At 44.4% G+C, this 22,438-nt stretch overlaps 2 protein-coding genes and 1 non-coding gene across 5 annotated transcripts in view; 2 read left to right on the top strand and 1 right to left on the bottom strand.

Annotated features, from left to right (window-relative positions):
- BAG4 (BCL2 associated athanogene 4) overlaps nt 1-6,707 on the bottom strand; it is a 37,619-nt gene extending 30,912 nt beyond the window's left edge. Inside the window, exon 1 of one of the 2 annotated variants that reach the window (XM_010385295.2) lies at nt 6,154-6,707. In XM_010385295.2, the coding sequence (XP_010383597.1) occupies nt 6,154-6,477 (324 nt within the window). In that variant the 5' untranslated portion in view covers nt 6,478-6,707. The remainder of the gene's footprint in view (nt 1-6,153) is intronic. The other variant, XM_010385294.2, reaches the window with a different exon arrangement.
- Nucleotides 6,574-20,721, top strand: LSM1 (LSM1 homolog, mRNA degradation associated). Of its 2 annotated transcripts, none has more exons than XM_010385293.2 (4): nt 6,574-7,020; nt 11,014-11,082; nt 13,775-13,890; nt 20,205-20,718. In XM_010385293.2, exons 1-4 carry the CDS (start codon nt 6,975-6,977, stop codon nt 20,373-20,375), a joined length of 402 nt encoding a protein of 133 aa, XP_010383595.1. In that variant the 5' UTR covers nt 6,574-6,974; the 3' UTR covers nt 20,376-20,718. The 2 variants fall into 2 exon arrangements, with proteins under 2 accessions (XP_010383595.1, XP_030793628.1); XM_030937768.1 differs by lacking the exon at nt 6,574-7,020 and adding an exon at nt 8,410-10,919 and having other exon boundaries at nt 20,205-20,721.
- On the top strand, nt 17,950-18,056 carry LOC115899871. The gene has a single exon (XR_004059459.1). It is a non-coding gene; the product is annotated as a U6 spliceosomal RNA (small nuclear RNA).
- Nucleotides 20,722-22,438: the final 1,717 nt, after the last annotated feature.

Below are 22,438 nucleotides of genomic sequence, written 5' to 3'. Positions count from 1 at the left end.
AGAACTATACCCTAAAGACAGTGAAATTTACTTTATGTAAATTATGCCATAACTTTTTTTAATGAAAAAAAGAATGTACTCAATGAAGCACTAAAAAAGTAGAATTTTATTGTCTTAATGAAAAAAATAATGTCTTTGTCTTTTTTTTCCTCCTTTTGGACAAAATGGGACAAATCTAAAAATATCCCCAGTAACAGTGAAAGTCTGTAGCTCATGGCCCTCCCAACATGACACTAATTCTATGAAACAGCGGTTTCACAGGAAACTGGCTGAAGCTGAACTCTATTCTATAAACTAAGTTACCAATTTTATCATGTGCCTAACTCTTTCCAAACTTTTTATTTGTTGAATGAAATACAAACTAAAACAAAGGTAATAAAATGTTTTCACAAGCCACAATAATGTGAATTAAAGTTCTATGCCAAAGAAAATTTGATTAAAATTATGCAAGATAGCTAATGTATTTCCTTTCTTCTCTTTTGAGAAATAAATAATCCCAGATGAAGACTGGAGTCAATTCCTTTAAAGTGAATATATGATTACATTTTCCAAAGTGGCTTACCAACATTCCTCCAAACTGAAACCCCAGCCCAAGCAAATCTAACAGCAGAGGAATCAGTAGCACTTGTACTACATAAATTCCATTTACAGATTTGCTTATATTTTTCATAAGAACTGGACAAAAATTATTAGTAAAGTACATGATAAATTATTTGTATAGCTATATAGTTCAAAATCACTAATAAATTACCTTATGCTCCTATACTGACAATCATAATTTTTTAACTTTTCAAACGCATTTGGATCTCTTCCAAATGCTTCCCTGTTCTGTCCCTCTTGTCCCAGCATCTGGTTCAAACATTTACCAAATAAATTTCGCACAGCATCCCATTCTACTTCCCTCACTGTAAGATGACCTAGCCTCCTACTCCACCATGAGAGGAGACCAATAGCTGTCAATGCCCCTCTGCTCCAATTCCAAACTTGTTGCTTTTCTCCCTTTAGCTCAAAAGAGGTTTCTCAACTCTTTTCCCTTACTTCCTTTTTTTTGTTTTTGTTTTTGTTTTTGAGACAGAGTCTCGCTTGGTAGCCCAGGCTGGAGTGCGGTGGCATGATCTCGGCTCACTGCAACCGCCACCTCCCTGGTTTGAGCAATTCTCAGAGTAGCTGCGATTACAGGTGCCTGCCACCATGCACAGCTCATTTTTGTTTTTTGTTTTCTGGGACAAGGTCTTGCTCTGCTGCCCAGGCTGGAGTGCAGTGGTGTGATCTCGGCTCACTACAACCTCCATCTCCCAGGTTCAAGTGGTTCTTCTGCCTCAGCCTCCCAAGTAGCTGGGATTACAGATGTGAGCCACCACACCCAGCTAATTTTTGTATTTTTTAGTAGAGATGGGGTTTCACCACCTTGGCCAGGCTGGTCTCAAACTCCTGACCTCAGGTGACCTGCCCACCTCAGCCTCCCAAAGTGCTGGGATTACAGGTGTGAGTCGTCGCGCCCAGCCTAAAGTTTTACTCTGAAAAAACACAAGGAGTGGCCAGGTACCAAAAATACAAAAGTAGCCGGGCATGGTGGTGGGCGCCTGTAATCCCAGCTACTTGAGAGCCTGAGGCAGGAGAATCGCTTGAACCCGGAAGGTGGAGGTTGCAGTGAGCCAAGATGGTGCCATCACACTCCAGCCTGGGCAAGAAGAGCAAAACTCTGTCTCAAAAAAAAAAAATTAAAAAAAAAAAAAATAGGCCCGGCGCGGTGGCTCACACCTGTAATCCCAGCACTTTGGGAGGCCGAAGCGGGCGAATGACGAGGTCGGAGATCAAGACCATCCTGGCCAACATGGTGAAACCCCGTCTCTACTAAAAATACAAAAAAAGTGGCCAGGCGTGGTGGCAGGCACCTGTCGTCCCAGCTACTCGGGAGGCTGAGGCAGGAGAATAGCGTGAACCCGGGAGGCAGAGCTTGCAGTGAGCCTGGTTCGGGCCACTGCACTCCAGCCTGGGCGACAGAGCGAGACTCTGTCTCAAAAAAAAAAAAGAAAAAAAGAAAAGGGAGTGATAGATTTCTAATTTTTTTCCTGCCATACTTAAATGTGTTAACATAGTCAAGTCCGTGTTGTAGTTCAGTACATCATCTCAATACAACCAGTTCTATACAGCAATGCTTCTCAAATATTAATGTGGACATGAATCACCTGGGGATCTTTTTTTTTTTTTTTGGGGGGCGGAGTCTCGCTCTCTCGCCCGGGCTGGAGTGCAGTGGCCGGATCTCAGCTCACTGCAAGCTCCGCCTCCCGGATTTACGCCATTCTCCTGCCTCAGCCTCCCCAGTAGCTGGGACTACAGGCGTCTGCCACCTCGCCCAAAGGTGTCACCGTGTTAGCCAGGATGGTCTCGATCTCCTGACCTCATGATCCGCCCGTCTCGGCCTCCCAAAGTGCTGGGATTACAGGCTTGAGCCACCACGCCCGGCCCTCACCTGGGGATCTTAATAAATTGCAGCAGTAAGTCTGGAAGAGGAGAGATTTTGCATTTCTGTCAGCCTCACAAGTGACACCAAAGCTTCTAGTCCATGGACCACACTTTTTGAGTAGCAAGGTTATAAAAGGTTTCTATACTGTTTGGTTTTCTAATTTGACAGATTTATACTATTAAAATGCAAAACATAAAAAGTCAAAAGAACAAATCTGGAAAAAACATTGCAACATCTGTGACAATATGCATACCTTTTTTTTTTTTTTTTTTTTTGAGATCGAGTCTTGCTTTGCTGCCCAGGCTGGGGTGCAGTGACATGATCTTGGCTTACTGCAAATTCCGCCTCCCGATTTCAAATAATCCTCCTGCCTCAGCCCCCCCAGTAGCTGGGTTTACAGGTATGTGCCACCATGCCTGGCTAATTTTTGTGTTTTTAGTAGAGACGGGGTTTTGCCATGTTGGCCAGGCTGGTCTCGAATTCTTGACCTCAGGTGATCCACCCTGCCTCAGTCTCCCAAAGTGCTGGGATTACAGGAGTGAGTCACCATGCCCGGCCAACATGCATATGTTTGGTATGAGTTTTCTATTGCTGCAGAAAAATTACCATCCTATACTTTTAAAGTTGCAGAATCATCAATCTAAAAGATAGTACAAACTCTTAAAATGGTTTACAAATGCCCATTACACATTTCCACCTTTATCTCCAAGTACTTCAGCACCATCACCCACCCTATGGGCACAAGTGTACTCAAACCACACTTGACAACTCCTTACACAATGCTAAAATCTTAACTTCTGTAGTGTATCCAACCCTCCCTAACTCTATCCCAGAAAACAGACTTTGGTTTTGATAATACAGCAGGCCCAGCAGAAGTTAGTCATCAGTTTAGAGGTCCTCTCCTCTTTCCCCACTTCGACTGAATTTTGGTCTAATTTGGCCAAGCATTTCATCACTCTATAGTCCCATGACCTACCTATACCAGATTTAGGCAGAGAAAATATGGATCTTTTTTTTTTTTTGAGATGGAGTTTCACTTTTGTCTCCTAGGCTAGAGTGGAATGGTGTGATCTTGGCTCATTGCAACCTCCGCCTCCCGGGTTCAAGCGATTTTCCTGCCTCAGCATCCCGAATAGCTGGAATTACAGGCGCCCGCCACCATGCCCAGCTAATTTTTCTATTTTTAGTAGAGACGGGGTTTTGCCATGTGGGCCAGGCTGGTCTCAAACTCCTGACCTCAGGTGATCCGCCCTCCTTGGCCTCCCAAAGTGCTGGGATTACAGGCGTGCCACCGCGCCGAGCCAGATCTTTAATTTATAATTAATCTTGTAAAATTATAAATTTATAATTTATAATCTTATAATTACACCTGTAATCCCAGCACTTTTTAAGGCCAAGGCAGGAGGATACCCTGAGATCAGGAGTTCAAGACCAACCTGGCCCACACGGCAAAACCCCGTCTCTACTTAAAATACAAAATTTAGGTGGGCGTGGTGGTGGGCGCCTGTAATCCCAGCTACTAGGAAGGCTGAAGCAGGAGACTTTGACCCGGGGAGGCAGAGGTTGCAGTGAGCTGAGATTGTGCCACTGCACTCCAGCCTGGGCAACAGAGCAACACTCCGCCTCAAAAATAAAAAATAATTTCTCACTGCTACATGTTTTTCTCATACAATTGTTTAAACTGTGATATAATCAACATGCTATAAACTCTACCCTTTTAAAATGTACAATTCAGTAGTTTTTAGTACATTCAGAGTTGTGCAACCATCACCACTGATTTTAGAAGATTTCTTATTTTTTGTTTTTTATTTTTTATTTTTTTTTTAGAGACAAGGTCTCACTATGTTGCCCAGGCTGGTCTCAAACTCCTGAACTCAAGCAATCCTCTGGCTTCGGCCACCCAAAGTGCTGGGATTGATTACAGGTGAGAGCCATCTCACCAGGCCCCAATTTTAGAACATTTCATCATCCCAAAAAGCATATTCTCACCTACACCGCCAGTCCCCCAACCTCTGGCAACCATTAAGCTTTCTGTCTCTAGATTTACCTACTCTGGCCATTTCATATAAATGGAATTACACAATACGCAGTCTTTCTGACTGACTTTGCTCACGTAGTGTGATGTTTTCAAGGTTCATTCATATTGTAGCACGCATCAGTAGTTCATTCCTTTCTATGGCCAAATATTCCATTGTATGAATATATTAACACTATATTTTGTTTATCGATGCATCAGTCGTTATGTCCTTACAACATTCCTGTATTCGAATAAAGAACCAGGGCTCTGAGAGGTTCACTCTTTTATTATAACCCAAATAATAAAATGACATTTGGGGCCGAGCGCAGTGGCTCACGCCTGTAATCCCAACACTTCGGGAGGCCGAGGAACAGGGGAAAGGGGGATCACTTGAAGTCAGGAGTTCAAGACCATCCTGGCCAACATGGCGAAACCCCTCTCTGCTAAAAATACAAAGATTAGCCGGGCGTGGTGGCGGGCGCGGTGGCGGGCGCAGTGGCGGGCGCCTGTAATCCTAGCTACTCGGGAGGCTGTAGCAGGAGAATCGCTTAAACACGCGAGGTGGAGGTTGCAGTGAGCCGAGATGGTGCCACTGCACTCCAGCCTGGGCAACAGAGCAAGACTCCATCTCACAAAAAATAAATAAATAAATAACATTTCCACTTTTTGGCGATTATGAATAATGATGCTATGAAGAAGGGTGGACAAGCTTTATGTGAACATATGTTTTCAGTTTTCTTGGGTATATAGCCAAGAGTGGGCTTCCTGGGTGTTATACTATTCTAATGCTTAATGTTTCGAGGAACTAGCAAACTATTTTCCACCATTTTACATCCCCACCAGCAATGTACGAGAATTTCACTATCACATTTTCAACAAATGAGGGTAATTCTTGAACGAATAGAGAGGTGTGTCGCCACCGTAGAACGACAACCCACTACCCAGAAGACTGCATTAAGAAAGCAGAAGTATATGTCCGGCGGGAAAACAGAATAAAATGTTACAGGTCCAAGCGTATTAGGCAAGTGAGTTAACCTCGTAGAGCCCCGGTTCCTTATTCGAAAACATAAAAAATAGGGCGGGGGGGGGGCTGCTGTAATGCCATTTTACCTTGCAGTCGCCGTGAAAATTAAATCAGTCAATCCGCGTAAAGGTGCTTTACAACACTGATTATTCACGATTCGATCTCAGGCAAAGCATTAGGGGCAAACGGCTAAATGCCCAGAACCTCCCCCTCGCAAAGGTTCTTTCCCCTCGGGAGGGTCACTGAGCGACATCGGGGACTGCAGTCACTTCCCTTCCCGGGGAGAGCCGGACTGCCAGTCACGCAGGACAAACTGCTAGAGCTGGAGCAGCAGATCCGTGCCACCCCTACCCAGCACCGCTCCCAGGAGAGAGATCTGCAGCCTGCTGCTAAGCTTAGTAAGCCCGCGCAGGATCTTTCTTTCTTTTTTAAATGGTAATAAACATATTTTTTGCGGTCGAAGCAGAAAAGGAGGGGCAAAGGGAACACAAGCATATCCCCCAACCTCTGATCCCAGTCTCGGTCTCTCCAACACCCCCCCGACCCTCCTCCACATGAGGAAAACAAATATGAAACCCGATCCTTTACGAATCCCAGCCCCAAGGGCCCTCACCTCCCTGCAAGGGCAGAGGGTGCAAAGCTTACCTGGTGGCTTCCTCCGGCTCGACCAGGCTCTGGCCAGGCGCCTCCAGAGGAATAGTAGCCATCGCCTCCTCCGCCTTCTCCCAGCCAGGTGGTCTCCGCTGGGCCGCCCCCGCGCACCCGCCAGGAAATGGGAGGCTGGGGAGGTTCGGGGCGAAGAGGATATAAGGGTGGAGGTGGGTGCACTGGCACATCTCCACCCCCAGGCCCGTAGTAGCGGCCGTAGTGCGGACCGTCACTGGGGCCGTAGCCCGAGCGCCTCAGGGCCGACATGGGCTCTCCTGCCCTGAAGCGCTTCCCGCACCCCCCCCGCCACGGCCAACCCATCGCGCAGGCGCCCGCGGGCGATTGCGAATGGAGAGCAGCAAAGGGGGTCGGACGACGTCAGCCAATCCCAGGACCGGTCCCGCCCCTTCTGCTGCCGAGCCCCGAGAGCTCAGGGACGGAGGTCCGTGATTCTGGGGTCTCGGGAACCCGGGGCCGAGGGAAGACACCGTGTTCCTTAAGAGGGAGTATACGTTTCTTCGCCATCTATCCAATGGAGATTCCTCTTCCCTACTTAACAGGAACAGGGAAAAGGTGTCCCCCAACCGTACGGCTGCCCCTCCTCTTCCTGGGGGCCCGCACGTGTTACAGGAAGTGGGTGGGGGTAATATGGAGGAGCTTCCGGCAGGCCCCGGCGGCTCAAAGCCGGGGCAGAAGTGCTGGTCTCGGTCGGGATTCCGGGCTCGGTCCCGCCGAGGCGGCGACTGCGGTAGGAGGGAGGAGGTTTTGGACGCGTTGGCCCCCCGCCGCTGTGCATTGCAGCGTTATTTCAGTTCAAAATGAACTATATGCCCGGCACCGCCAGCCTCATCGAGGACATTGACAGTGAGTAGTTAATCTCCCGGTGGAGCCTGGGGTGAGACCCTCCCGGGCGGGCGCCTCTTCCGAAGAAGCTTGTAAAATGAGTCCCGGGCAGGGCCGGTGTGTTCTGAGCCCAATCCGGGCGTTCCGCGTCGATGTCCTCCACAGCTGCGGTACATACCGCTTGCCCACCCAGTAGCCTGCTACTTGTTCTGCCCCTCGCAGCCTCCGCCAGCCCTCTGGCTGGTGAGCCCCAAGCGATGGAACTCATTCGTACTTCCGTGGGTCGCGGCAGCAGAGGCCCGAACACGAAAGAAGCCCGGGGGGGCTTCTCCCCCGTCCACTCTTGCCTGCAGTATTTCGAAGTATCAGCGTGTTACCGGTGGATGGATCGGAATACCTAGAGAAAGGATTCATTAAAAAGCAAAAATATTAAGACAGCGGCAGTTGGACTTAATTGGCAGGAAACGTAGGCACTCTACGGTGTGGCCATTTGCTAGCTTATTTTACTGTGAGGGTCATTAGCACCTTCAGGTTATTGTAGTAGAGACCACTGTTAGACATGGTATTGACTTTTCTGGAAAATCACTTGCAACCTTTTTTTTTTTTTTTTTAAGACAATTCATTTTTGCTTTTACTAAGAAGACCTCCTTTATTTCTAGTTTTTGTCCGGAAGAGGAGCTCAGCCCTATACAAAAGCGGAAAGAACCGCCTGCAGTTGTCCTGGCTTTCATTTTTTCTAAATTCTATCTGTGCATTATTCCTCAAGCAACATTTTTTATTGTTTTAATCACGTGATCTTTCTCATTAACTTACTGTTTCAAGATGATTTACACATAGTTTTAAACAAGTTGCAATCGTCTCAGTTACTCTGTGAATATACGATTTAGAATATATGGTTAAAATTTCGTTTTATGGGCCTGGCGGGGTGGCTCACGCCTGTAATCCCAGCACTTTGGAAGGCCAAGGCGGGCATATCGCTAAAAAAAAAAAAAAAAAAAAAAAAGTCTGTCAACCATAAAATGAATTTTTTTTTTCTCTGTCGCCGAGGCTGGAGTGCAGTGGCGCCATCTCGGCTCACTGGAACCTCCAACTCCCGGGTTCAAACGATTCTTGTGCCTCAGCCTCCCCAGGAACGGATTACAGGCGCCTGCCACCACGCCCAGCTAATTTTTGCATGTTTTAGTACAGACGCGGTTCGCCAAGCTAGCCAGGCAGGTCTCCAACTCCTGACCTCAGGTGCTCCACCCACCTCGGCCTCCCAGAATGCTGGGATTACAGGCGTGAGCCACCGCCCCCGGCCGACAGATAGTTTTTTTTAAACCAAATTACTTATTTTGCAATGTAAGGGAAATGTAGTGTAATTGGACTAAATACATATTAACATCTATATGAACCTGTTATGTGTAACAGGATGTTTTATTTTAATTGCTTGAGGATGCCCTTTTGCCCTCATCTCTCATATATTCTCTAACACATCCTGCCATTTTACTAAAAATCAGTTTTGCTTTTTGGCCCTCTAACCCCTACCACTTTGTAGATTCCAGACCCCCCACTTTATGAAAACTTGGAAGCCGTTTAATATGCACCCTTTCCTCCCCCACCCTAACACACAGTTTCCTGTCTGTCTTTCTGTATTTCCACCCATCCTCTAATTTCAGTAGGAAGGGTTCCTCCCTTTTTGTTGTCTGTTATTACTGTCTCCTCTCACTGCTTCTGGAACCTTTTTTCGTTGTTACCCTTTTTCTTTCATATCCTCTGTCTCTCCCAACCCCTGTGTTCTTCCCCTCATATGTGTTATTGTCTATCCATCTCAAATATTTTCTCCGTTCTCTTCATCATATTCCCATCCCTTTTTTCACATCTTTATCCCCAAACCTCGAGTCATTTTCATTTTGTCTGTTTCCTTATCACCTTCAATAGACCACTTACATTACTCCTGCAATCTAATTTTTATCCTGAACACACTAGTCAAGCTGCATTCTTCAAAGTTATTCGTCTAAGGCATTCTTCTGTGTTCTCTCCCCTCTGCAGCACTGTGATACTGTCCCCACCAGATTCTTTAATTCTCTTCTCTTGATTTCTCTAACAACTGGTACTTGGTGATTTTCTTACCTCTCTGGCTCTTACTGTCCTCCAATATAGATGGTCACTTGGATGCCATGTGGCCTACTTCTTTAAATCTTTAGTAGATCTCCTGTACTTTAGTAATTTTATATCACCTCTTTGCAGATTTATCCAAAATGGCTTTCTCTAATCTTGATGTCTTTGGTTTTCCAGTCTTACTGTTTCCAACTATCTGCGTATGTTTCTGTTTAAGTGTCCTGATAGCATTTTAGAATCACAAAGAGCTAATAACCTTCACCCTGAGCTTGCTGCTTTTATTCTCAACTCTTGGTAAATAGTTTTATGATGTCTCATAAAATTCCTCCATCTTTATCTCGCATCCCACCCTCTCACATATACCCACTTATACAAACTCAGTTAACAGATTCCATCACTTTATGTTTTCTTGTTCCCTGTGAAGTCAAATCCAAATGCAGCCTGTCCCCAGTACTTTTCTGACTTTATCTACTGTCCTTTCCCTTCACAGCCTCAGCTTTTAGCTAAACATGGATGTATGGCCCTTTTTTTCCTCCTCTTTAGTTTACAGATTTCCTTCTCCCCCCAGCCTCCTTTCTATCACTCTTCCCGTGCCCTAAAATGATCTACCTTTCAAGGTCCAACTCTGATACCTCCTTCAGAAGTACAGCTTCTCTCTCTGTAGTCTCATATAATTAAGATTTGCTTTCTGTGGTACTTATTTATAGTCCAAGGAAGAGTATAAATTCCTTCAGGGCAGAGTCACTGTGTTTTTCCTCTGTTCTGCATCTAGAAGGTACTTTAGGCATGGAATGAAAGAAATTTTGCTGGGTGTGTTAGTAACTGGCTTATTCTCATTATTCAGTGTCAGCTCAAAGTCACCTCTTCAGAGAGGCTTTCCCTTGCCACCCTTCCTTCTGTAACCACTTCTCTCCCTTCATCATACTGCCTTGCTAGTTTGTTAATTATTCCATTGTCCTAATCACAATAGGTTATTTTCTTGTTTATTTGTCCTCCTCCACCATGAATATAAATTCATAACGTTGGTGACTTTCTAAGTCTCATTCTCTACTGTATGTTTAGACCCCAGAACAGCACATGCCCTCTCAGTAAACATTGAATTTCTGCTCTAGCTTATTATTAGAGTCTTCATTTTAAATGCCTGAAGCATTGTGTTTTTATTTAAAGCCTTCCCCCTGGTTACAAACAAAATGTGAGATAGAAGCTCGTCTTTTGAGGACAAAATAATTCTATAAATAAGATCATAAGAATCATCTAGACTGTATTTGTCAATTTACAGATATAAAAACTGACATGACACTGAAATGGTTTAAGTGTCAAACATAAGGGTCTTTGGCTAGGCACCGTGGCTCACACCTGTAATCCCAGCACTTTGAGAAGCTGACGTGGACGGATCATCTGAAGTCAGGAGTTTGAGACCAGCCTGGCCAACATGGTGATACCCTGTCTCTACTAAAAATACAACAATTAGCCAGGCATGATGGTGAACTCCTGTAGCCCCAGCTACGAAGGAGCTGAGGCAGGAGGATCGCTTGAACCTGGGAGGCAGAGGTTGTAGTAAGCCGAGATTGTGCCACTGTACTCCAGCCTGGGTGACAGAGTGAGACTCTGTCTCAAAAAAAAAAAAAACAAAAAAAGACAAAGGGTCTAGAGCCAGCTGAGTCAGGCTTCCTGATGCCGTGCCCTGTCCTTTTCCCACTTTGCCACACTGCTCTGATTCTTTTCATCACTGATGTTATCTAAATCCGTGCTGCTGTGCTGCTTTCTTCAGTTTTCCAGTGAACTTGAACTTCACCTTAAATGCATTGGCAGAGGAAATGGTACAGCTTAAACTGTTATTTATTTTTATTATTATCCTAAATACTCACTGAACTTGTCAGTTTTCATTTAAAAGACTTTTTCTCCTCTCCCCAGAAAAGCACTTGGTTCTGCTTCGAGATGGAAGGACACTTATAGGCTTTTTAAGAAGCATTGATCAATTTGGTATGTATGAATTTATGGACATCTCTCATACTCTGGATAATAACAGCTTCCCACTGCATTTTTTGTTATTTAATATTGAAATTTATCTGCAACTTTTTCACATGTGTGACTTAGTAGGACTGATCTTAGTGAGTGTATCATTGTTTTCTATACATTCAGATTAGGTTGTTCAAAGCTTATGTATATTTCCAAGTTCATGTTTCTAAAACTGGCTTTCACTAGAATCCCCAGTAGGGGGAGCCAAATGATAGAAATAAACTCAGTCCACTGAAGAGGCTGCTCATCTTGTTTTGTTTTATTTTGTTTTGTTTTGTTTTGTTTTGTTTTTTGTTGAGCTCTCACTCTGTCGCCCAGGCTGGAGTGCAGTGGCACAATCTTGGCTCACTGCAACCTCCACCTCCCGGATTCAAGCGATTCTTGTGTCTCAGCCTCCCAAGTAGCTGTAATTATAGGCTCCAGCCACCACACCCAGCTAATTTTTCTATTTTTAGTAGAGGTGGAGTTTTGCCCTGTTGGCCAGGCTGGTTTCGAACTCCTGACCTCAGGTGATCCACCCACCCAGCTGAGCTGGACAGGTGTTCTGCTCCTCATGGCTCTAGGACAGTCCCTTGGTGTCTAGAAGGTGAGTCGGCTAGTTTGAAGAAGCTTCACTCACATGTCTGGTTCACTGGTGGGGACAGCTGGAAGGCTGGTCTTAGCTCCCATAGTGCTGAGATTACAGGCGTGAGCCACTGTGCCTGGCCCAAGGCTGCTTATTTCTACATTGGCAGGGTATAGTGACTTCAGAGCAGTTCCAGAAGTGAAGGTAATCCCTCCCTAGCCAATGAAAATTGGGTAGAAGGCATTTCCTGTATTTTAAGGACCCCAGCATTAAGCTTAATACTTTACGTATAGGGACACATTGGAATAAGAGGCCTCTGTCTTCGTTTTGCATCCTGCATTTTTCTTAAGTTAAAAGATTATGTTTCCTTCTGTTTCAAGGAACTTCATGTTCATGCTAACATTTATTGGATATCTGCAAAATCACTGGATTTGAGCATGAGGAAAAAACGTAATTAAAACATTGTAAGAATTATGGAAGATATGAACATAGATTTCTCTTTCACTTCAAATAGGACAAGTAGTACTAATTAAAAGAGGAAAAATGGCCGGGCGCGGTGGCTCAAGCCTGTAATCCCAGCACTCTGGGAGGCCGAGAGGGGCGGATCACGAGGTCAGGAGATCGAGACCATCCTGGCTAACACGGTGAAACCCTGTCTCTACTAAAAAATACAAAAAAACGGCCCGGCGCGGTGGCTCAAGCCTGTAATCCCAGCACTTTGGGAGGCTGAGACGGGCGGATCACGAGGTCAGGAGTTTGAGACCATCCTGGCTAACACAGTGAAACCCCGTCTCTACTGAAAAATACAAAAAGCTAGCCGGGCGAGGTGGCTGGCGCCTGTAGTCCCAGCTACTCGGGAGGCTGAGGCAGGAGAATGGCGTAAACCCGGGAGGCGGAGCTTGCAGTGAGCTGAGATCCGGCCACTGCACTCCAGCCCGGTCAACAGAGCAAGACTGCGTCTCAAAAAAAAAAAAAAAAATACAGAAAAAACTAGCCGGGTGAGGTGGCGGGCACCTATAGTCCCAGGTACTCGGGAGGCTGAGGCAGGAGAATGCTGTAAACCCAGGAGGCGGAGCTTGCAGTGAGCTGAGATCCGGCCACTGCACTCCAGCCTGGGCGACAGAGCAAGACTGCGTCTCAAAAAAAATAAAAATAAAAGAGGAAAAATAATTATTAACAAATTGGAGTCCTGATTCTTAAGTCAGATTCATCAGAGTACTTTGAGTGAAAGGTAGTGAATATTAAGTTGACTTTTAGATTGCAGATATAGTTATCTGTCAAGCTGAAAAAATAGGTTTTTGCTGTATCATAACCCATGGATACCTGCATTGGGTTAAATGAATCCTAATTACTAAAACAAAGTTGAATCTTCAGCAGATCATCACATACACACACGCACACAAAAAGAAAAGCTGTTTCTTTCCAGAAAACAAAATTTTGATCTCTGTGGTTGTTTAGACCCAAGTGTTCCAAGGTCCTTATTCATTTATATTTTCCTATGGCTTTTTTGGTATTAGCAATTAACTTATAAAGGAATTTATTTCTCTTATTTCTACCATCATTCATGTATTAGCCCAACATAATCCCAGACGTCTCCTAACTGGTATGTCTCAATGAAATAGGAGAAGATTATTTGAAATTTTAGCGTTCCTCAGAATTAGAAATCTTGAGGGTTGGGAACTGTGGCTCACGCCTGTAATCTCAGCACTTGGGGAGGCTGAGGTGGGCAGATCACAAGGTCAGGAGTTCGAGACCAGCCCGGCCAATATGGTGATCCCTGTCTCTACTAAAAATACAAGAATTAGCCGGGAGTGGTGGCAGGCACCTATAGTCCCAGCTACTCCGGAGGCTGAGGCAGGAGAATTGCTTAAACTGGGAGGCGGAGGTTGCAGTGAGCTGAGATCATACCACTACAGTCCAGCCTGGGCAACAGAGCAAGACTGAGTCTCAAAAAATAAATAAAAAGAAGTATAAAGCTTGGAAATCGTGTTTAGCTAAATCTTTTCTGTTCAAAATAAATGATTATTGAGTTATGGACCTTTACCCAATAGTTAAACTAAATATCTTTGTTTTTTCCCTATACACTTATAGCAAACTTAGTACTACATCAGACTGTGGAGCGTATTCATGTGGGCAAAAAATACGGTGATATTCCTCGAGGGATTTTTGTGGTCAGAGGAGAAAATGTGGTCCTACTAGGAGAAATAGTAAGTGAAAACTATTAAGCTGCTGTAGATCTTCATATTCATGCTAGTTAGACTTTTTTTTTTTTTTTTTTTTTTTTTTGTCTTTTCAAGAGAGAATAAAAATATTTTCCACATTTTATCTGGCTTCTTACAGGCAACTACCAAATTAGGGAAGCTACAGAGAATACTTAACTTTGTTTCAGTGCCTTTTGGTATTTTAAAGATTTTTGAACCCACTGGCAGCAAAGTATCTTTTTACTGGATACAAGTAAAAAATACTATTCTGTAACAAATGTGTTCGTTAATATATTTGTTTAATAGCAGAAAATTGACAAAGCTTAATTTATATATGCTGGGGAAGGTGTGACTTACATACGTTGGAATATTTTACAGTCATTTAAACAATTGGATACAAGTAGTTTTTCATGGCATAAAGCTAATGCACAGTATTTGAGGGAAGCACACATTGCATATATAGTACAATGTGATACCCATATTAGTAAAGGGGGAAAGGGAAAGAGTGGCTATAGGAAAAGCTTTTCTGTTACCTATCACGAGAATGGAATTCAGTCTTACTTGAATCCTTAGCTCACAGCCAGGGAGAGGGCATTTTGATATCTGTGCCAGAAAGACCAGCTGGCAGGTGAAAGGTTAAATCAGTTTTTCTGAGGTGTTGTTGCTGTAGGTCTTTGTGTGTGCAGACATACACACACACACACCCCTACTAGAAGTACTCAGATAATTTTTTAGGTGCCTTATTTAAAACATTTGATTTCATCTTGCTACTTCTGATTATTGGGTTTGCAAGGAAAATAAAAATATCATTAAGAGTAGCTGAAATTAAGGGTTGAGCCAGCACTGTCTTCTTTTTTCTTACCAAAAACTTAGGTGTTTGCTTAATTTTTAGAGTTTTTCATACTGTTTTCTAAATACCTAGCCATGTCTTCAATCAGTTTGCAGAAGTCTTTAGAGTGGTTTGGTTTGTGGCCATTTTTAACAGCCATTTGAGAAAGCAGGAGATAATTCTGCCAGGGTTGGGTTGGTTCAGAGACCTCATATTGGAAATAATCAGCTAGAAATGACTAATCCATGCTATTAATCAGTACTGCCCAAGTGCTGCTGTGAAATATATGAAATATCTTTTTCTTATTTATAAAATATTTTGTAGTTTGTACTTTTAGTTCAGTTTATCATTTCTTGCATGTTTAAGGAGCAGAAATTATTTTTTGTTTTTTGGGTTTGTTTGTTTTTTTGTTTGTTTTTTTTGTTGTTGTTGAGACAGAGTTTTGCTCCTGTTGCCCAGGTTGAAGTGCAATGGTGCGATCCTGGCTCACTGCAACCTCCGCCTCTCAGGTTCAAACGATTCTCCTGCCTAGCCTCCCGAGTAGCTGGGATTACAGATGCTTGCCACCACGCTCAGCTAATTTTTGTATTTTTAGTAGAGACGTTGTTTCACTATGTTGGCCAGGCTGGTCTTGAACTCCTCACCTCAGGCGATCTACCTGCCTCGGCCTCCCAGTGTGCTGGGATTACAGGCATGAGCCACCATGCCTAGCCAGGCGGCAGAAATTGTTTTCTTCTTATGTCACCTAAAGGCTGAAACGAGGCCAGGCACAGTTGCTCACGCCTGTAATCCCAACACTTGGGAGGCTGAGACGGGCGGATCACTAGGTCAAGAGATTGAGACCATCCTGGCTAACACAGTGAAACCCAATCTCTATTTAAAATACAAAAAATTTAGCCAGGTGTGGTGTTGGGCACCTGTAGTCCCAGCTACTCGGGAGGTTGAGGCAGGAGAATGGCGTGAATCCAGGAGGCGGAGGTTGCAGTGAGCCGAGATCGCACCGCTGTACTCCAGCCTGGGTGACAGAGCAAGATTCCATCTCAAAAAAAAAAAGAAGGTCTGAAACAAAGCACCTAGTACCCATGGGGAGATACTAAATGACTGTAAAGTAGTCTTCCAGTACTTTTTTTCTTCCAGAGATGGGGTCTCACTGTGTTGCCCAGGCTAGATTCAAATTCCTAGGCTTAGGCAGTCCTCCTGTCTCAGCCTCCCAAGTAGCTGGGACTATAGGTACATGCCACTGCTTGGTACGCCAGTCTATAGGGGAGCTGACTCATCTCTGTGTTGTGGGGTTATAGATGATTTTGTAAAATACTTTTCTGAATGTAATTTTGAAGAGGCAACATATCAGAGGAAAAGACTTACGTTACAATACTGGGGTGGGTGCAGTGGCTCACATCTGCAATCCCAGTGCTTTGGGAGGCCGAGATAGGCAGATCGCTTAAGCCCCAAGAGACCAGCCTGGGCAACGTGGCCAAACCCTGTCTTTCCAAAAAAATACAAAAATTAGCCAGGGGTGACGGTGCAGATGACCGGTCCCAGCTACTCGGGAGGCTGAGGTGGGAGATTCACCTGAGCTCAGGGAGGTCGAGGCTACAATGAGCCATGATTGTACCACTGCACTCCAACCTGGGTGACAGAGCAAGACCCTGTCTCAAAAAAAAATTCACCGATACTATGCTTCTGTTTTATAGTAGCAAACGTGGCAGACATGCTTTTTCTACTGGTTACACTGGCACAAAGGTACATCTAAGTAGATGTGTGTGCAGAGAAAGTAGATGTTTGTGCAGAGAAAGAACTGAACGTGTTTGTTCTTGAAGTTTCTTTGTTTTCTTGGATCCTTTCTGTGAGGAAAAGTTCCCTTTTTAAAAAAAATATGTTATGGTTTGGATGCTGCAGAAGTTTTACAGGGGTACCACTAGAGAAACATGGTTCCAGGAATGCCTGCATGGTTATATGAATCAGCAGTCAGGAGAAATTGTGTACCAACCCCAGAGAAATTCATACGTAGAAATCACTTAGTTTCTATAAACACTATATTGGTTAAGAAATCCCTGAATTCTGCCTCAAGGACGATGATGATGACACAGCATTAAGTAATAAGACTGTTGGGAAGAAGCAGCAACAGCAACATGAATTGCTCAGCGAAAAGCCCAAGAGGCAGCGCATTAGGCTGAGAACACTGTCCTCTCTTTAGCTGCTACTCATGGGGTGGGAGGGCAGGTGGTAATACATACTTTGCTGGGTGCTGTTAACTTTGGACCCAGAGCAGGGCTTGCTTATGTAATTTGTGTGGCTTTCATTGTAACTTCTGTGGTGAGAGTCCTCTCTCTGTCTGATAATGCCACTGCCTGTGGGTTCTGAGACCTTGGCAGCATGTGGTGATAGTATGCAGGCCAGAGCATCGGGAGTTGTGTGTCAATACCGTCCCAAACTTTGTCATTGAAAATCATAGAGGAGGCCGGGCGCGGTGGCTCAAGCCTGTAATCCCAGCACTTTGGGAGGCCAAGACGGGCGGATCACGAGGTCAGGAGTTCGAGACCATCCTGGCGAACACGGTGAAACCCGTCTCTACTAAAAAATACAAAAAACTAGCCGGGCGAGGTGGTGGGCGCCTGTAGTCCCAGCTACTCGGGAGGCTGAGGCAGGAGAATGGCGTAAACCCGGGAGGCGGAGCTTGCAGTGAGCTGAGATCCGGCCACTGCACTCCAGCCTGGGCAACAGAGCGAAACTCTGTCTCAAAAAAAAAAAAAAAAAAGAAAATCATAGAGGAGGATAAGAAACAGGAATACTTTGTCTATATAGGCTTTCCATCTTACAAAAACACCAAATAATACCTGTATATTCATTTTAAGGACAACAAACTGAATCTGTGGATAGTGAGATACTTTTTTAGCAAAGTTATTCTGCATTATGACATTGGTTAGCAAATGTTTATAAGGGCCAGGCACAGTGGCTCACACTTTGGGAGGCCAAGGCAAGAGGATGCTTGAGGCCAGGAGTTGGAGACCAGCCTGGGCAACATAGTAAGACCGCATCTCTACAAAACGAAAAAAAAATTAGCCAGATGTGGTGGCACATGCCTGTAGTTCCACCTACTTAGTAGGCTGAGGCAGGAGGATCACTTCAGCCCAAGAGTTTCAGATGATGGTGAGCCGTGATCGTGCCACTGCACCACTCCACCACTCCACCCTGGGCAACAGAGCAAGATTCTGTCTCTAAAAAAAGTGAAAAATGCGCTCGCATTGGCAGCACATATACTAAAATTGGAACAACACAGAGAAGATTAGCATGGCCCCCGCATAGGGATGACACGCAAATTCATGAAGCCTTCTATATCTTTAAAAATAAATTAATTAATGAAAAATGTTTATAAAGCATTCAAAAATAAAAATATTAAGCATACTATGCCACATTTAAGTGAAAAGAAAACGAATTACAGTCAGTATTTGCATTGTGGGTTTTTGGGAGGAGTTTGTTTTTGAGGCAGGGTCTCACTGTTATCTAGGCCGACTGCAATGGTGTGATCACGGCTCACTGCAGCCTCAAACTCCTGGGCTCAGGTGATCCTCCCCCCTCAGCCTCCTGAGTAGCTGGGACTACAGGTATGCGTCACCACGCCCAGCTAATTTTTGATTTTTTTTTTTTCCTTTTGAGACAGAATCTCACTCTGTCACCCAGGCTAAAGTGCAGTGGTGTGATCTTGGCTCACTGCAACCTCTGCCTCCTGGATTCAAGTGATTCTCGTGCCTCAGCTTCCCGAGTAGCTGGGATTACAAGTGTGAGCCATCACGCCTGGCTGGGTTTTTTTCGTTTAAGTCAGTATATATGTAGAAAAATTGTAGGGATATTATCAAAATGTTAATCCTCCATACTGGAATTATGGATAATTTTTAAATTTTCCTTGTTTATTTTCTATATTCTTTACAATAAGCATGTATTTTTTAAATAAGGAATTTTTTATTAGGCAACAATTTGGTTTTTGTTTTTTTTTTTGAGATGGAGTTTTGCTCTTGTCACCCAAGCTGGAGTGCAATGGCATGCTCTCTGCTCACTGCAACCTCTGCCTCCCAGGTTCAAGTGATTCTCCTGCCTCAGCCTCTCAAGTAGCTGGGATTACAGGCGCCTGCCACCACGCCTGGCTAATTTTTTTTGTATTTTTAATAGAGAGCGGGGTTTTGCCATGTTGGCCAGGCTGGTCTCGAGCTCCTGGCCTCAAGTGATCCACCCGCCTTGGCCTCCCAATGTGCTGGGATTACAAGCATGAGCCACCGCGCCCAACCTAAGCAGCAGTTTTTTAAATAGTGGAGAAAAATATTGGGACCAAATTGGTTTAGTAACCTAAATGGTCTGCTGAGGTTCTCCCTGGAAGACTTGTTGCCATAAAAGGAAAAAGAGTCTTGTTATAGTTTAGAGACTACAGAACTGGTACGGTGGTGCACACCTGTAGCCCCAGCTACTTAGGAGGTGAAGTCAAGAGGATCCCTTTTATTTTTGCCTTTTTACTTTTTTTGAGACAGGACCTTGCTCTGTTGCCCAGGCTGGAGTGCAGTGACATGTTCATGTCTCACTGCAGCCTTGACCTTCAACCTCCCAGGCTCAAGCAGTCCTTCTACCTCAGCCTCCTGAGTAGCTGGAACTGTAGATGAACACCACCACACCAGCTGTTTTTTTTTCTGGTTTTTTGGGTTTTTTTTTTTTTTTTTTTGGTGGAGTTAGGGTCTCACTGTGTTGCCCAGGCTGGTCTCAAACTCCTAGGCCCAAGTTATCCTCCCACCTCAGCCTCCCAAAGTGCTAGGATTACAACTGTGAGCCAACCCACCCATCCTTAAAATAATTTAATAAAAAAATGTCTAAGGCCGCATTGCCTCAATAACCTCCCTTTTGGATTCTCTACAGTGGGGGAGATAGCTGTCTATAAGCAGCCCTAATTTTTTTTAAAGGAAATTAATCCTAATATGGGATTTTGGATCACATAAAGCTCTGTTATACCTTATCACTGCCTGTAATCCCAGCACTTTGAGAGGCCGAGGCAGGCAGATCACAAGGTCAGGTTTCGAGACCAGCCTGACCAGCGTGGTGAAACCGTCTCTACTTAAAATACAAAAATTAGCTGGGCATGGTGGCACGTGCCTGTAAGCACAGCTACTCAGGAGGCTGAGGCAGGAGAATTGCTTGAACCCAGGAGGCAGAGGTTGCAGTGAGCCCAGATGGTGCCACTGCACTTCAGCCTGGGCAACAGGGAGAGACTCCATCTCGGAAAAAAAAAAAATACTGATCACTATTAACCACATTCATTGTAAGTATGTATTGTATAGTAGTGTTATCAGGCATTTCGTTGAAAAACTTATCTGTCCCTACGAGAAGGATATTTCAGTCCTGTCACAGAAAAATAATCTGAACCTGATAGAGGAATCCATTTGCCTTTAGATCTATAATGTTTTCTATTCTTGGTCTTCAACTGAAGTTTTCAAACCTGTCTTTTTTGTAGGACTTGGAAAAGGAGAGTGACACCCCCCTCCAGCAAGTATCCATTGAAGAAATTCTAGAAGAGCAAAGGGTGGAGCAGCAGACCAAGCTGGAAGCAGAGAAGTTGAAAGTGCAGGCCCTGAAGGACCGAGGTCTTTCCATTCCTCGAGCAGATACTCTTGATGAGTACTAAGTGTTTTGCCCAGAGCCTGTTGCTCTTGTAGAGTAGGAACTGTCACTGAGTGAAAGTGACAACCTGGCCAACACACACATTTGATCAGAGACTATAGAGTTTTGAAAAGTCACTTTTATTTTTAAGTCTTTTACACATGCAACATGAAGAAATCGTGTAGGTGGGTTTTTTGTTTTTTTTTTTTAGTAACAAAATCATTGTTTAAAGAAACAGTGGCATAGACTCCTTCACACGTCACTGTGGCGCCAGCAACTACTTCTTACTATTATTCTTCGTATCCCAAATTAGAGTTTACAGGGACGGTCTTCATTTACTTGTAAATAAAATATGAATCTCAAAAGTGTCATGTTATCTCCCAGTTTGAGTTACCTGTAATGAATAGACGAAATTAAGTTTCTGCTCTCAAAGGTATAAGCAGTCCACATACTGGGATTTCCCCCTTCAGTCACAGTTTTAAGTAGCTGGCTACCTAGGAAGGAATACTTTTATTCTGATCATCTCAGGGGTCCTCTCCTGTTTTCATGTTTGTATCTGTTAAGAAATACAAATATTCGGCGGGGGCAGTGGCTCATGCCTGTAATCCCAGCACTTTGGGAGGCCGGGGTGGGTGGATCACCTGAGGTTGGGAGTTCAAGACCAGCCTGACCAACATGGAGAAACCCTGTCTCTACTAAAAATGCAAAATTAGCCAGGCATGATGGTGCATGCCTATAATCCCAGCTACTCGGGAGGCTGAGGCAGGAGCATCGCTTGAACCTAGGAGGCGGAGGTTGCAGTGAGCCGAGATTGTGCCATTGCACTCCAGCCTGGGCAACAAGAGCAAAACTCCGTCTCAAAAAAAAAAAAATTCAAATGTTCAGGCGTGAGGAGGGAGCTTTCAGCTGAGTTTCCCAGTTACTGGTTACTGCAGAAGACTCATGTTTGAGAAATGACATCACTGTTGCTCTTGCTCCTGCTTTGCCCCTGGCTAATCCAAACTAAGTTCCCATGAGACCCAACATGTTCTTACAGTGGCTTGTTCTCCAGGTTTTCTGCTAATTTAATTAGGTTTTCTAGTCCCTTGAATTGAGTCTTCAGTATCTTATGTTCTCATCAAAAAGGAACATAAATGGTATTGTAGTGACTGAAAACCCATAGTGATGGCACTTTGTGTGATTGTTGAAGAGTAGTGATTGCATAAAAAGCTTAACAGATTTGTACTTCAAGAAGGAAGCTTGGGCTGGGTGTGGTGGCTCACACCTGTAATCCCAGCACTTTGGGAGGCAGAGGCATGCAGTTCACCTGAGGTCAGGAGTTCAATGCCAGTCTGGCCAACATGGTGAAACCCCGTGTCTACTAAAAATACAGAAATTAGCTGGGCATGATGGCACACGCCTGTAATCCCAGCTACTCAGGAGGCTGAGGCAGGAGAATTGCTTGAACCTGGGAGGCAGAGGTTGCAGTGAGCTGAGACTGCACCACTGTATTCCCTCCTGGGCGACAGAATGAGACTCCATCTCTAAATAAATAATAAATAAATAAATAAATAAATAAATAAATAAATAAATAAAGGAATCCTGGTTTAGTAGACAGTGGGCTCAACTAGGAGTTAGGAGATGTGGTGTAAAATTGGCAATTATTAGCAGATTAGGCTTGAGTAAGTCATCCTCTTATTCTCAATAATTTTAACTATGATTATTCCAGGTAATTCCTTTTTATATTGTTAAGCAAAGATGTTATTTTCATAAATGTTGTATCTTATTTGTTATGTGTGTGATTTTTTATTATGTATTTTTTTTTGAGACAGAGTCTTGCTCTGTTGCCCAGGCTGAAGTGCAGAGGTGCGATCTTGGCTCACTGCAACCTGCACCTACCTCCCAGGTTCCCTGAGTAGCTGAGATTATAAGCATACACCACGACACCCCTGTCTAATTTTTGTATTTTTAGTAGAGACGGGGTTTCACCCTGTTGGCCTGACAGGTTCCCGAACTCCTGACCTCAAGTGATCCTCTGGCCTCAGCCTCCCAAAGTGCTGGGATTACAGGCATGAGCCACCACACTTGGCCTGTGTGTGTGTGAATTAT

The sequence above is a fragment of the Rhinopithecus roxellana genome, chromosome 9 (genome assembly GCF_007565055.1).
Source record: "Rhinopithecus roxellana isolate Shanxi Qingling chromosome 9, ASM756505v1, whole genome shotgun sequence".
NCBI classification, from domain to species: Eukaryota; Metazoa; Chordata; class Mammalia; order Primates; family Cercopithecidae; genus Rhinopithecus; species Rhinopithecus roxellana.
Note: the sequence above shows the minus strand (reverse complement) of the source record. Positions and strands in the feature narration are given on the sequence as shown.

What these genes read in the sequence shown, in the direction of transcription:
- LSM1 (XM_030937768.1), top strand. Translation starts at nt 10,832, where the DNA reads ATGTTATCTAAATCCGTGCTGCTGTGCTGCTTTCTTCAGTTTTCCAGT. An exon ending in ATGCATTGGCAGAGGAAATG is followed by an intron (nt 10,920 to 11,013) that starts GTACAGCTTAAA and finishes TCCTCTCCCCAG; the next exon opens with AAAAGCACTTGGTTCTGCTT. An exon ending in AAGAAGCATTGATCAATTTG is followed by an intron (nt 11,083 to 13,774) that starts GTATGTATGAAT and finishes ATACACTTATAG; the next exon opens with CAAACTTAGTACTACATCAG.